The sequence below is a fragment of the Vigna radiata genome, chromosome 7 (genome assembly GCF_000741045.1).
Source record: "Vigna radiata var. radiata cultivar VC1973A chromosome 7, Vradiata_ver6, whole genome shotgun sequence".
Classification (NCBI taxonomy): Eukaryota; Viridiplantae; Streptophyta; class Magnoliopsida; order Fabales; family Fabaceae; genus Vigna; species Vigna radiata.
In genome coordinates, this window is record NC_028357.1 from 48143652 (window position 1) to 48160149 (window position 16498).

Here is a 16498-nt window from a genome sequence, read left to right on the forward strand (position 1 = left end):
GGTTTCTTTGTGTGTATTCGAACAAAGTTACTCACATTTCAATCACAACGTTAAAAAAATTATGTCTTTCATATTTTAATCTTTAATCATTCTCGCAAGATCTAATAATCTGCTCTAATTTTCGATTAAGAAATATACTTATAATTATGTCCGGCTTCATTCAAACGAAGGTAGAAGTTGCGTGCAAAATGAAAGGGCTTGTTTTATTTGAACTAAAAGTTATATGTATATGACTTTAAGAAAAAAAAAAAAAAACATGATATGATTTTGCAAATCTTTTGAAATAATTTGAATTATTATGCAATATCTTCTTCTACTTTTATTATAAGTATTTTGAATGCTTCTGCCTTTATTCTCTCCACACACAAACAACACCATGCGGATATGATTTTGCGAATGTTTTGGAATAATTTCCCCAGTTATTGACGCGAGCATGATATAATATAACAACCTTTTAATCATTAAAGAGATCAGTGATATTGGACATTGTACGAAACACAAAAAGTTTCTTTGTACATATACAGGCTAATTTTGAAGATGTGTGGGGGCCTTTGGTTGCCTCAGTTCCTATCTGTAACTATTCTAGTATTCTGTAAACGTTTGGGGTGGCAGAGTGTTTCAATTGAGCCAAGATCTTTGTATGAGAATATAATGAACAAAGAGGCCAATGACACATGAAAACCTAATATGATGTCCCATTCTAGGATATTAAGTTAGTCTAAAAGGGTGAAAGGGAACTTACAAGATCCACAGGATATATAAAAAAAGATTGTACCCCTAAAAGAAGACTCTGCTTGGGTAACCTATGCCTTCAGTTCCATGTCAACTTCAGTACTAAGAAGTTGTTCGTATTCCCGTTCCAGCTGCACAAAGGAATAATAGTCTATACAGTGAACAAACATGGAAAACCAAATCCTCCAAAAGTAGTAATGAAATGTATAATTTAAGTGTCACCTTTGCTTGATCTAGGGCCACTTTCATCCTCCTATACTCTTCTTGTGCTTTCTTGGAACGGAACATAGCCTGAACCCTCACCACTGATCTCTCAACACGTTCTTCAGCCTGTTTCCTACCAGTCTTAAAGAATTCCTCCTCTGCAACACTTTCCTTATCCTGATCTCCATTTCCCACTTCAATAGTTCTGACCTGGAGCCCTCGGAAACCCCTTCTCTTCAAACGCCAACGCAGCACTGCTTTCTCAACCACACCTACAGACCAAAGAATTTTGCGATAATGCTTCCGTAGTTGAAAGCACCGGAAAGCAGCCTGCGTTGTAACAAAGATGTTAGTCAATTTATCCAACCAAATCAGCTGTTAATATATGAGCCAACTGGCAGAGAGGATTTTACTTGAATTTTAACAGCCTGGCGACGCATGAGGAGAAATTCTTTACGAATCTTCCATGTGCGGAATGTACACTGAATGCGAGCAGCAGCTCCCATCATTTTCTTTGTCTCGAAGTTCCTGAACGCATGCTGAATTTTCATTGCTGCAACTATTTTGCGTGCTTCAGCCTCTGGATTGGAAGACATAACTGCGTTAGTTCTCAGTTTTAGATTGTGCTCCCTAAATGCAGCCTGTATGCGGGCAGCTGCATCAGCAGCAGTTCGGTAAGCTGCCAATGTGTCCTTCATGTTCTGCTGGTCATCAGTAAGTCTTGCAGAATTTACTGTATCAGTTGTGCTAGTTTCCAACGAGCCGCTGATATTTCCAGCTAAGCTCATGTCATTAAAGTGCTGAACCAGAGATTTTTCTGAAAGATAAGCTGCTAACCCATCATGACCCCTCATATAAGCAAGATCAGCAGCAGTGCAACCACCGGGATTTTTTGGCGTGGGATCAGTAACCAAATTTGACTTTGCCCCGGCAGACAGCAGAGTGGCAACCATTTTTTCCCTGAAGATACAAATTTTAAAACATATATAAGAAAATTTTCATTCAAAGTTCAAGCAGCCCACTTATCCAAGATCATGCTAAATTCAATTGATTATTTTAATGCCTGGTTTTATATAGGAAAAGAAGGAACACAAAGAATATGAATAGTGAAACCTCGTCAGAAAAAGGATTTTTTGATCAATGTATCTGCAGAAGGGTTAACAGTGTAAACAAATGGATGTCTGTGTATTATACCTTCCCCAATATGCTGCCCAATGTAGAGCTGTCCATCCAAATCTATCACGGAAATCCAGCGACAAGCCTGACCATGAAAATAAGGAAACAGCCCAAGTATATCCTAAAATAGCACACAAATGAATTACACTCTGACCATGTGAATCATACTCAGTCGTCTTATAGCCTAGAACAATTCTTTCGAAAAGCCATTCCCTTAGCCTGTTTTTCAATGCAATTCCAAAGAGGGCATCTTTTGCTTGTGAAAATGGAATCTGGTTGTCTTCAGTTGACTTGATTAAATACTGCCAACTATTGGAAATAAATGATGTTCTGAGGGCAAATTGCCTAGCTTCCTTAAGTCTATTAGGTGGTACTTTACAGGAGATAACATCTAGGCTTAGTTGTTTAGCAAATAGCAAATACGCAAGCCTCATTTGTAGTCGAAACTCGTCCCAATTGTTATTCTCTTCCATTGCAGCTGTAGGATCATGCAAGACAAGAGTACGATATTCAAAATTAACAACTTGGCTAATAGGCTTATGGCCATCAAGACTCAAGTAGAGATTCACGATTCCTGGAGAATGTGGTGGTACCCAGCACCGATAGAATCCAACCTGAACAATTTCTGCAGGAACGCTAACATCACCACAGACACATAATAGATTGGACTTTGAAAGGTGCATATAATCCTTATGAAAGAATCCAGTCACCAGGACCTGCAAGTAAAGTAATTCAGAAATCAAAATAACAGGTAGCAAACATGTGAATTCATCATGCGGATAGTATGTACTCTGTTAAATACATTTACAATTTACACCCTGCATGCATGTACCAAAGAGCAAGTCATAGCACCAATTAAAGAATGATTTTGGTTAGACTGAAAATAACAGTTATTCATATTCCTTGGTTTATATATTTGCAGTTTTCAGCTTTGGAATTCAACAAGAATTCAAGATTGAAAGAAATGACTGAGAAATCAAATAAGTAAGAAACCAAATATCACACATTAGAGTTAATTGTGAAGAAATATATGATTGTTACAGAAAATAATTGATACCAAGAACAAGAAGGGAAAAGGAAACCTTAGATTTCTCAGAGGAAGACACCCATGTAGGGGATACATCCGTGATAGTAAATACTTGTTCTGGCTGAGAAATTTGCTGACCATCCACTACCGGGGACAAATATGGTTCATGAACAGATGAAACTGGTGACTCAAGAGCTGGGTCATCTACTGAACATGGTGAATCAGACATGATGTGGTTCACCCACATTCCAAAACTGTCCTGGCTTTGCAATCTTTCACTGACCAAAGGGTCAAAGGAACCAGCACTTAAAGAAACAATATTATTCCTCTGCTCATTTGGATTTGCTTGATTGCCCATCATCTGAAGTGTGGCACTTTCTGAAAAATTGTAAGTAACACTGTCGCTCCCAGCAATTGGCAGAGGATGACAATTAAAAGAAGAAATTTCTGCAGATAGATTGTTGACTACCTGGTGACAAAACAAGTAGGCCAAAGGAGTGGCTATTACAAAGAAAGTATCCCGAGAAAAAGAAGGAAAACAAGAGGAACCAAAAAAACAGATACAGATGAGGTACAAAACATAAAATAAATATGTTCTTCATTATAATTTCAAGAACTCTTCTTCAAAATGGCCGTGGCCTTTTTATACGTGATTACAGATTTGAAAATAGTATCATAAAGGTAAAACAGTATCTTAAATCCTTATCGTGTATAATGAAACTGTTGACTGGATGACTAGTGGAACTGATTTTTACATTCTAGCTAGTTTCTAGGACCCGTTGTTTTTTGTGTATTTGTTAGGAACCATCTGATGTGTATTTAGCAGGATTTTAGGCATTAAGTAGAAACTATTTTCCAGTATTTCCATGCTCTCTTCTCTAAACATTATGATCAACAAGATACACTTCATATTTTTATGTATCCAACAGAAACAATAATCTGACGGTGAAAAAACACTTGAATGCTGAATGCCTGAACATCTATTAAATGTGTTGTCTACAAAATATAACAAATTCTCTACATGCATACTTAAAAGAAGATGAAAAAGTCTTACATAAACTTCAAAGGACAGACAATAAGGAGGTCAAAGCTGTGACACTGCAGTTTTTGCAGCTCTTTGGCCCTTTTGGTTGAAGCAGATCACCTGCCCTTTTAGAATCTCTTATCCTTTTAGTCTGCTTAAGGAGGTTAGTACTTTTAGCTACTCTGGTGATTACCACATGGTTATTTCATGACAGTTTCCACTATCAACATAAGAGAGTTTGGGCAGCCTTGCTGCATATTGGAATATTAGAATAGAGGATATTTTATCCTCGCCCTAGTTATTCTCCGTGCTTCACTCAGTTTATATTGAATAATTTTTTTTTCAGTGTAAGGGGAAAAAGTCAAAGAACTAAACTATCTTTTACAGAACTCACGTGAAAAGGCCGATAAAGAAGAGAATAATAAATACAAATAAAGTAAAGATAATTATCTTACATTGCTGAAACTGCCATTCAGTAAAATTTCATCTTGTTGATTAAAATATGCAACACTGCCTGCAGAAAGTTAAGTTAAAATAAATTAATGATGCACTCCAAAAAAGTGGCGGACTGTGCTTTAATCAGCTACTATTTACCTCCATTATGCATGGTAGAGGCATTATGATCATTTGCATCTACTAGGTCATCCCACTCAAGTGTATTAATCTCATGAAGTCTCAGTTCATGACTTTTGTCTTTTACATTGTCACTCGTGTCTGTTTTTGTCCAACCAGAAAGGATGAGATTATACACCTTATGAACCAAACAATAAGAAATTCGTAGCTTTATAAACCAACACAAAAATATTATTTTCTGCTTCCTTTGGAAAGATGAGAAGAATAAAAATAAGGCATGTTCTTTTCTTGCAAGCCGTTGTTTCCGGACAAACACTTTCCATCTTCAAAACTAAAATATGATAGTTTAAGCAACAGCCATGAGCCCTTCATACTGATAGCTTTCAACAGTACAACTTTTAAGAAGATATACAACAAAAATATGAGTTATTTCTCACCAGCAGCATATGTGGTTGTGGTCCCTGAATCTATTTCATCCAATACAACCCATGGTGCAGGAGGATCAGAGACAGAACTGGAGTGTGAATTAACAGGAGTGACGGGAGAACCTTGCATCTGTATCACAAACAACAATCCAAAGGCAACAAAGCCAAGTTATATCCATTTTCACAATAAAGTTTAGAACACAAATGAAACCTTAAACATGAGTTTGTTTCTAACTATAAAGATGTTTGAACTTCTAAGTGTCATTAAGAGAAACTAAATGATTAAATCCTATAACTGATAGGTGTTTTTGGAATACTAGATTTTATGTTTATAGAGAAAACAAATTAACTTATTCTGAAATGCAGTTTTTAATATTTTGAGAAAGTAGACTTTCAATATACTCAATTTCACAAAACTTATTTGTAAGGTGATATTTTCACCAATTTATATACTACATGTTGTCGTGCCTTTGGTTAATGCGAGATCTTGGAACAAACATAATGAAACAACGAGTGGGATATAACTTTTACATTAGCAAACGGTTTTAATACCACTGCAAGGAAAACAACCTTCAAGTCTTCTAAAAATTTCCATGGATATGATATGAATCACCTCTTCCATAAATGCCATGAATTAACATTTAGTTAAAAAGAAATACAATAGAGATAAGTAGACTCCAAATCTAGGCAAATTTGAAGTAAAAAGAAAGAGGATTGTATAATACACTAGAATGCATAAAGATGTACTTGGACATCTTTTGATGCTAGATAATAAACTTTCACGCTCATACTAATGATGGTTCTGTTAATATTTTGTCATGGCCTGTGCAATCATCCAACTTATAAAATAAGACCAAAACACTGGACTTTAAAAAATTTATTATCCCACTTGTCTTGAAATCAGCTTTTGGAGCTTATATTCATCATCAAAACTGTTAAAAATATATTGTTGGACTTCGCTATCTTTCAAAGTTCAAATAAATATAATGGAAACCAGGACTATGAAAGAGCCTGTGCACACTATACACAGAAAACAAATGAGGTTTCCATCCAGACCAACTGAAAAAAACATTATTGTATGAAAAAATTGTTATAGACAGAACAATACTGTATCTAGACAAAGTCAAAAGCATAAAACTACATTAACGACTTAAATCAGTAGATCACAATCTGACTAATGAATTCAGATGTACATGGTCTTCCTTTTAGACAAAACTACAGTAAAGACATAAATCATGGTTTGTGCAGTTAAATTAAACTTTTGAAAGGGAAAAAAATAGAGGAAATAGTGAACAATCTGACTAATGAATAAATATGAGTATGGTTTTTCTTCGAGACAAAACAACATACAAAAGACACATAAATCATGGTTTGTGAGGTTAAATTCAACTTTTGAAAGCGAAAAAATAGTAGAAATGCTGAACTTAACACTACCTCTTGTGTTTCACGATAATGAACAAGGACTATGTGTTCCATACTCCTGAAAGAAAATAGTGAAAAGAATTTAAGTGAAATGTTATTGGCAACTTTATTTTAATTTTATGCTTTAATCAATAAATGCAAGAATAACAGAAGCACCATACTACAACATAACTCAGCAGAATGATCATGCGTAAAATTTTAGAATTGGAGCTTTAAGAGACAACTCATATGCATACTTATCAAGCAGCCAATAACATCTTCGCACAAAATTTGAGTTATCCTGACCATGTGCATAATATACATGTATCCTTTCTTCATTACCAACCTGTTGGGTGCGGAAAAGAAATAAATGACAAAAAAAGAAAGTAAAAAATCAGATATTATGGTAATTAATCAATGATAACAAAAAACTTGAGGAAGGAATTATCATCATACATAATAAACACCACATTTGATGAAAAAATTAAGAGCAGAAAGCCACAAACTGATCTATCTGCCAAATGGCAAATACTACCAAGAAAGAAAGATAGATATAGTGGATCATTGTACAAAAATCATATGACATACAAAGCCAAGATAATGCATTATGTAAATTAAATATCACCATAATCTAACAGTGGATGATATCTAAAACTACTAGACTCCAGACTCCCCTAATTAAAAAACTACTTTTTATGGAGAGTACACAATAAATTTAACAGCATTGGTAAAATAGAAAACTGATCTCCAAGAAGCCTTATGTCTTTTAACATAACTCGAACGAAAACACCAAAGAATGAAAATCCTCACTTTTAAGTGCTCGTGAGCTTCTTTAACAGTTTTTCCGTCCTTTTTCTTTTTCCAGTTGTGCCCATCTTTTCGAAAGTTCCTAAGCATCTTGCGATCAAATAAGACAATAGTACCGCCTGTCCACACACAAAAAAATAAATAATAATAATAATAATAATAATAATAACAACAACATTTTAACTAGACATTTGACATTGTCTTATGACTAATAGTGAAAAATCATTTGGATGAAAAATAACTATATGAAATTCCATCAGATACATTATCGAAGCCATTTGCAGTTACATTTTATATTGTCTTATTCATGTTATAAATAAATAACTGGCGTGTGCTTTTATGAAAGAAGAAAATCATTGTGAGTAAAACCAGAATATTACAAAGAGATTTGAGGGAAATGAAACAAAATAAACTTTAAAACCAATAATTAAAGGTGTAGAAGCTTAAAATTAAGCAAATAAGCTTGAAAGCACAAAAGTTCCAAAATATGATTATCACGGAATGCTTTCTACCAGTAGGTAAAAAGTTTATGGACGTTAAGAGATGCATACATAATTTGATATCTATAAGACAGCACACGGCAGGGCAGAATGGAAACTATGCACCCACTATTTAAATATGAAGTTACAGATAACTGATAATTACTTTTTGGCAAATTCACTGGCTTGACATTAATGGGAAAATACTTGTAATTACACAGCATGGCATGAATTTCATTGGGACGAAGCCATCTGGTTCTCGCTTCCTCCAAAATGCTCCTCACATCCAAATCTGAGGCATATATAAGCAAACATGTCAGAACAACAGCACTACAGATTTCCTTTCCTTTTGACATAGCCTAAATAAAATCTACTTCAGGGGATAATCACTCCCCCAGATGACAAAAACTAACATCCATGCAACGCAATAGTAAGCTTACGCTTACCAGATGATTTATCAAACCTGGGGAACAACTTGCTCCAATTAAATGCTAGAACACAGTGTTTGAACATCTATTGCTACTACTCACGACATCCATATAAATTACTCCAATAGCTAATTATAAACTAACAAGAAACAAAAAAACTACATCTTGGTCTTGATCGTAGACACTTGATCAAAATGAACTTAGGCATGATTCAGAAATCAACAGTGAAGTACGTACCTTGCAATGTGTGGAATCCATGTATCTCTGAACCAACAAGTTGTGCCGCCAAGTTATTCGCCATGTTCACAAAAACCTATGGAGATTCCGAACACTTTTCTCTCGCCCCAAAGTCAGCAGCTGCATATATTACATGAAAAATTAAAAAAAGTGCAAACTGGTGATGACTCAACAAAAAAAGAGAACAATCATCGTTCTCAACTAAAAAACAATAATCAAAATTAAGAGGGTAGTGAGAAACAAATAGAAAGCTGATAAATTTACCTAACTGCAGAGAAGGGTGGGTCTATTGTCCGAATTAGAACAGATAGAAATATGATCGCCCCGTTAGAGCTGAATCACTCTTCTTCCTTCCTGTTTTTTTCTATTCCACACTCTGACTCTAACTTTTATTATATTATAAAATATAAATATAAATCATAAGTAATAAAATAAGAGTATTCTTTATTTATTTAAATAAATTAGGAGTTTAGTAAATGTAATAAATAAATAGATGAGAAAATTATAATTTTAACTGTGAGGAAGGTATCCAGACATTTATTAAGGGTATAAAAACAAAAATAATGATTGTTGGAAAACTTTAAAATACGTTTTATGAAATAATATTGAAATTATTTAATATTTTTTTAAATATGTTAAATTTTATTTAATAAATACTTATTTATGTTTAATTAAATATATTAAATTTTATTTAATCAATGTTCTTGTAACGTTTTAAAAAAAAATGTATTAAAATGGCATAACAAGCATTTATTAACTAGCCAAACTTTTATACACACCCTCTTCTCTTTAAAAATGGCATGACATTCTCATAAAAGTATTATTCACATTTTAAAAGTTTTATTTTATTTGGGTTAAATATATTTTTAGTCCCTATACTTTGCAGCGATTTTGGTTTTAATTTCTCTAAGGTACAATTTAGTTCTTCAACTTTAGAAAACTCTGCTTTTAGTCTTTTTTACCTAATTTTTAACTTTATTTATTGTTTCAAATGCGTTTCTCAGTTAACACTGAAGTAAAAATGTGTCAAACAGTGTAAACAATTCAAATGTTATAATGAAACGTGATTGAAACAACAAATAAAGTTAAAAACAATTTGGTAAAAATGACTAAAACCAGAGTTTTCTAAAATTAAAGCACTAAATTGTACCTTAATTTGAAATAATGACTAAAATCAAAATCGCTCCAAAATATAGAAACTAAAAACATATTTAACCCATTTTATTTCAATGTCTTCATCATAAAATAAAAATAAATTATTTTAGTTTTCAACTATACCTTTGTTTATTCATTTGTTGTAGTATAAAAAGCTATTAGCCAATATGGTATATAACTTTACTTCAGTTTTTTTTTTTTTTTAAGAAGCCATTTTAATTAGAAAAAATATATATTTTATTGTTATAGGTGAAAATGTAAGGTGTAACATCCCAATAAATATATAACATAAGTTACACTTTATTGTTCGGAGTTAACAAGAATAATAAGTGAGAACAGTGAAGAATAATCAGAGAGATGAAAGGGATAGGAGAAAAGCATTAAAAATTTAAAACTATACAATCCGTTAGATTAAATACAACATTTACAAAATAGACCGAACGGTCTTAGTTAGAGTTCATTGACCTAACGGCCAATCATCAAAAGAACTAGAATGAAAGAAACTATCCTAAGGACCGGACGGTCCTGCAAAACTCTCAGGCACGGCCTCCATGGGAAACTCGGCCTGCATGACATTCTCCAGAGTGTCTTCCAGGGTAGCTTCCAAGGTATCTTCCAAAGTACCCTCTGCTCACACCCAAAAGGATGATCATTGCAACGGAGAGAATAACCGGACGGTCAGACACCGAACGGTAACATAGATAAAGACAGAACAGATAAGGATAAGCTTACGTAAATTTAATTAATCGTTTCAACATACATGTAAACAAATAAACAGAATCAAATCAACATGTTATACACACAATTTCTACACATGCATACTAAGTTCATCCACTTATGACCGACCACTAAGACACTGTCCGGACGGTATGAACCACGTAGCCCGACGTCCCTAGCACCCGGTGTAGTGTAATAGCTGCCTTTACTTATCAGCTGCCACCTGAGGTTAGTCCTCAAACGGTTATCCGTTCGTATAACCATGGACCTCCTGCCATTTCCACACATGAGTAACCTTTCTCTATCTGAGAAAGCGCCCTCACGGAATATCAGGATCAGGAGGACCAAACCAGATTCTGACCATGTTCATACTTTACCAATCATCACCACTTCATGAGACATTCCTTCCTTGGAATTTCCCTTACTCAACCAAATTTAAAATCTGTTCATTGTTACTTTCATCCTAGAAGGGTTTCAAGAAGGACCGGATGAATCAAAGATAGGATAAGAGATTAAAACTAGAAAGTTTAACCAAATGGTCAAGTCAGAGAAAAGAACCGGACGTCCAAGAATGACATAAAATAATTGGCCGGATGATTCGGCTAGGAACAAACCTCAATGCCAAAGACTGTAATATGAACAATAATGACTGGATGGTCTTGCAAGAGAATAATACCAAACATGAAAGGATAGACTATAAGGAGTAGTCATCCGGACGGTTTTGCAAATGAATGTTATAAACAAGTACTAATCATGGTTGAGGGCTGGTCTATGACCAAACACTTCTCAAACCGTACGAATCTAAGAAAAGAAAACTCTTTTAAGAAGTAGAAGGACTTTAATCCACAAATCGGACGTTTCAATAAACAAAAGTTCACTAGACCATTCAGTCCCTAAGTGACCGAACGGTTTCAAAGAAGGAATACCAAGTTTACAGATTTTATAATTTAAGTGTCAGCCTAAGGCCAAACACTTGTAAGACCGAACGCTTGGTTTATGACCAGCGTCCTTAATAATTATTAACAATAATATTAAATGAGGTAAACTAAATTGAGAAACTTGTTATGCCGAACAGTCCGAATAGACCGAATGGTAATGGGAGGACCGAATGGTCCTAATGACCTTCGATCTCAGATTCATGTTTTGCTCTAAGTTTCATACATTCATACCAAGTACATACTTTGACATCATACAATTCATACAACAAAGTTTTACATATTATCATTCACTAAATCATACAATCATTCAACAAAGTTTCATACATTCAAATCATACAAAGAAATTATAATTAAACTTTATAAGCTTCCCTTACCTTTAATTCCAGCTAAGACTTTTGAAAGTAGGTTGGTAGGGACTATTCTTCTAAGTTTCCCAAGGTCAGGTGCAAACTCGAAACCGGACGGTTCAAGTGAAAGAGGAGACCACCAGGAGTCTTCAGGTGTAATCTGAATGGTGATCGGAACAGTAGATGGGTTAGAATTTTAGATAGAAGGTTGGGAGGTTTAGAGAGAAGGAGGAGAGTTTCAGATTTTCAGAAAGTTGAGTTTGAGGAAGAAGAAGAAGATTGTATGGAAAAGTGGCGTCAGGTTTCATTCTTACCTTAAATACTGCCTCCATTCCGAACGGTCGGCCAACTCCCAGCGTGACACCTGACTTCCACTTTCTGGGGTTCACTGCTCTGCTGCTGCTACACGGATCACGAGGGAAGAGAATTAAAATCTTGGCAGAGTTGGTCTCCCACTTAACCAGGGAAGACCGGACGACTGACACTTGTATTCCACTAAGGTGGTTATTAAATGGAGTGTGACATAAGGTCTCTCAAATGATAATTTATTTTAAAAATATAAATAAAAAAGGGAACAACAATTATTATTGCGGAATAAAATGAAAGCTTAAGCAATATTTACTACATCAACAAATTAAAAAATATATACATGTTGAATAAACATTTAATCCTTTTTCATGCAGGATAAATCATCTATTTAATTTTTATTTTATGTTTTTGCAAATATTTTTAAGAAATAATTTAGTAAAAAGGTTAAAATATTTTCTATTTGTAATTCTCGATAAATAATTATAATATGCTTGTTAGCTATAGTTGTACAATTTCACTTAATAAAAGATCTTGTTTGATATTGCTATTCACACAATAATAAAGTCACTAAAGATGCTGTCTTATGTATATTAGACACTTTAGTTAGTTAAAAATGTAGTATAATTTTATAATTTAAAATACTTTTAAGATCTTACATAGTTTTATCAAAATATATTTATAGTGATATATTTTTAACTAATATTCTAAGAACTACCATTAATTAACACTGTTTGGTGATCTAGTTTTTATTTTGGCGGCATTAATAATTTATGAGATTAAAATGAAAATGGCAGTCTACAGTGAGAGGGAAATTTTGCTGAAGAGGTTATTTTCTCATTTTTGTTATCATTTTCATTTTTTTTAATGTTTTCTTACAATTAAATAAAAAAATTCACTTTTATTATTTGCATATCATTTTCACTTACTTCACACAAACCACACATATCCTTAGCATCTTCTCTTTCTTTATACCCTCTTTTGTTTTCATGTTTTGTTGTCTTTTTTTTTTTAAGTTTTCTTTCTTTTTACTTATTCCATTTTTTTAAAATTAAAATAAAGAAAGAAAAAACTTTTTGTTTCTTTCATCAGCATGGAGTAAAAAAGAAAAAAGAAAAAACTGCAGTATAAAAGATATTTACAACTTTTAAGGATATAGGAAATCCTGCATTTGAGAGGGAGAATGAAAAGATAGAATAGCTGTGGTGAATTTATCTAAATTAAGTTCTTGAAATAAAAAGACAAACTCAAATGTTATAAATAAAATCGGATTGGATTACTTTTTTTTCAATTATTTAATATGACGTATAAGTAGAGTTATGATTCGATCCTTAATTTATGGGTTGATTTTGATTGTTTAAATCTAAGTTCTATTTGATCTGTTAGTTTATATGGATTTTAAAATTAAGTTTTGTTTTTTTACTTAAAAAATAACTTTTAACTTCATTATCAAAGTGTAAGTAGGTTGAAACAAAATTAGAATGAAATTACGTGTCTTCATTATTTATTATTTTTTTCTTTTCAATATTTTTCACATGACATTTTATTATTTTTTTTTCTTTTTCAATCCAAACATCTTTTTGCATAGATTTAAAAAAAAATCAAAATAAGTCATTTTTTATAAATCTATAAATTATTTATATTTGGATGCAATTTTTCTTTTAAATTTTAAAGTTTTTATGAATTTATTTTGACAGATTATTTAAATAGTATTATGTATAAATAAGTTTTTAATTTATTTTTAGTTTTGACATTTTTAATAAATGATTTGTTCTCAAAAAAAAATATCCTATAAAAGAAATCAGATAAATTATTACTTTTACAGAACAGAGCTAATATAACATAAACATTTTTATATATCAAAATTGAATAAAAAAAATACACAAAATTTTATCAAATTAAAAAAAAAAAAACTATTAATAAAATTGTATAATTTGATTAAAAAACTCATTATTAGTGAATATGATTAAGTTAAAACATTAATTAAATAATATGAAAAGTTTTGAATATTGTTAAGAATATATTATTGAAAATAAAATAATCTATATGTTAAAAAAAGACACGTAAGTTGACCATACTTCATAAGATTTTATGAATATTTGATTTTGTGTACTTTTTTAATAAAGATTTTTTTTTTGTCTTGTAAACATTTTTTTCCTCGAACCATGTGGATTAGAGTCATCTCATATAAGAATGAATAATTTAACAAGTTTACCTATAAGTACAAAATGAGTTTATATTAAATTAATTAATAAGTTTATCTACCTTTTATAAATTATAAACTTTTTAGTATATTATTTGACATGAGTTAGGGTAGTTCCTTTACATGATTTAAAAAAATATATCATATTTTGTGTAATAACTTTCTATAATTTTGTTAAATGTATTTAATTTCAATAAAAAATACAATTCAAACATCAATTATATTATTATGATTCTAAATTAAGATACATTTTTGTTGATCTAATTTATTGTGTAAGCATAAAAAACACACACACCCCTCATACATCCAATAAATCAAAGAAATAAACTATACATGTGAAAATAGGAAAAAATTTATTGTAAAAAATCTTTTCTCAATTAATTAGACTTACCGTGTAACTTCCAAAAGAAAACTTCATAGTTGTAAGGTTTAATAAAAAGTTTTAATTGTCTCTACAGTGCAAAATTGTTTAAAAGATGTGTACATGATGGGTTTAGTTTAAATAAAAATAGTAACATTAAGATGATTTTAACTCGATCAAAATTTAGTTGAGTTAACTTCAGTTGAATTTTGACTAAATGATTGAAATTTAACTTATTTTTGTCGATTCAATCTTGGTTAAATTTCGTTAGAATCGTTTCAAGTTGAAATTCAGCAAAGTGAGATTCAATCCAAAATTTGGCAATGTACAATCTATACTGAAATTTGACTTGATTGAAATTTTGCTAAATTCAACTCTCTTGACAATTCAGTTTTGTCTGATTTTTTTCTGACTGAATACAACCGTGTTAGTCTTCATCAAGTTTTGGCTAAATCGATTCCAACCAAATTTTGATCGAGTCAACTTTTATCAAATTTAACCATGTCAACTCATTCAAAATTCTATGAAACTTAAGTTTAAAATACATCAATCTGAATTAAATCTAAATGAATTAATTTAAAATAAATATTGACCTAATTAGTTTAATACTATGGAGAGAAATCTATTTTAATTTATATATATATATATATATTCTTATCTAAAAAAAATTTAATATTTTTTTTAATTCTATAAAGTGTCAAACATGTGAGTCTTGTTTAGATGACAACTCTACCACCATTATTCTTAAAAAAATTTATTGATTTAGGTAAGAAAAGTTGCAGAAATAAAAGTTAAATAGATAGGGTAATTTCACATGACTTTTCAAATGTTAATTTAATAAGGTGAGGTTAACGTATAAGATGCACATCATGGGCTACTTTTAAACATCATCACCAAATGTCTCATCATCCACCTAATCCATTAGATTTTATTAATAATTTTGCTTGGCTGGCGAAGGAGACATGCGGGAATTGGCCACTTCAATCTTCAACACTGTATATGAAAAAGTTTCAGTATAACAATTAATAATCTTATATTCTCAACAATTACCATTTAATATTTCACACAAGACAAAAACGAATGCCGTTCAAACAATCAGTTATTGAAAGGTAATTTTATTGAAGGAAAAGTTAAGAGAGTCTGGGCTGTGAATTTTTTTATTTATTTAATAATTTTCCTAATAGAAAAGTAAAATGAAAAATACTTTATTTCTTTTTATTATTAAGAAATCTACACATACTTTTATCTATGTCATTTTCAATAACCAATCTACACATACTTTTATCTATTAAGAAATGAATCAAATACTTTTATCTATGTCATTTCCAATAACCAATCTAAATACACTTCCACATATTACTCTTAATATAATTGATAATAAATTATTATATAATAAAGTTTGATTACTTATGTTTATTAATCTGTTTTTTTTTATCATAATAATCTAACACTTCCAACATGTTTTGTAACTATTTTTTTTTTTTGGATTTAAACAGTTTCCAATTCTAAAAGTTCTGTATTTTAGATATTAAATTATCATATATTTTTTATTTACTATTTTATTTTCTCATTTATATTTAATATAATATTAAAATTAATACTTAAATTTTCGACGAAAATATTTACATAAAAATAAAAAATTATTATTTATGTATTATTTTAATTTACTTTTTTTAAACAAAGTGTATTATTTTATCTGAGAGAGGTGATCATTATGAGAATAGATTTTAAATAGACACTAAAAGATTATAAATATTTTTTATTTATTTATTATAATCCTTTTAAAATTATAATGTTTCTGTTATTTTTTTTAAGTATAAAGAATAATTAGACTTTTGTTATATTGTCAAATAAATCTGCCCAAACGTAACAAGGTGAAATAAACTAATATAACATTTTTTTTAATATCAGAACGGATGAATATAAGCTATCCATGAGCTGCATTAAAAATCGAACTT

The 16498-nt window shown here is 31.1% G+C and overlaps 1 protein-coding gene across 1 annotated transcript; it reads right to left on the minus strand.

Moving 5' to 3' along the window:
* Positions 1-437: 437 nt before the first annotated feature.
* Positions 438-8884, minus strand: LOC106769122 (calmodulin-binding transcription activator 5). Its single transcript, XM_014654607.2, has 14 exons — positions 8778-8884; positions 8514-8633; positions 8015-8140; positions 7373-7488; positions 6820-6908; positions 6596-6641; positions 5174-5291; positions 4758-4877; positions 4619-4677; positions 3195-3608; positions 2131-2828; positions 1350-1896; positions 955-1266; positions 438-863 (listed from the first exon to the last, which is right to left on the minus strand). The coding sequence occupies exons 2-14, from the start codon at positions 8575-8577 to the stop codon at positions 804-806; spliced, it is 2769 nt and encodes a 922-aa protein (XP_014510093.1). The 5' UTR covers positions 8578-8633; positions 8778-8884; the 3' UTR covers positions 438-803.
* Positions 8885-16498: the final 7614 nt, after the last annotated feature.

Excerpts from the sequence above, each read along its gene's own strand:
- LOC106769122 (XM_014654607.2), bottom strand. The coding sequence starts at position 8,577 with ATGGCGAATAACTTGGCGGCACAACTTGTTGGTTCAGAGATACATGGA. Across the intron at positions 6,642-6,819 it reads TGTTATTGGCTGCTTGATAA|GAGTATGGAACACATAGTCC; the intron begins GTATGCATATGA and ends ATTTTCTTTCAG. Across the intron at positions 1,267-1,349 it reads GCCAGGCTGTTAAAATTCAA|GCTGCTTTCCGGTGCTTTCA; the intron begins GTAAAATCCTCT and ends GTTACAACGCAG.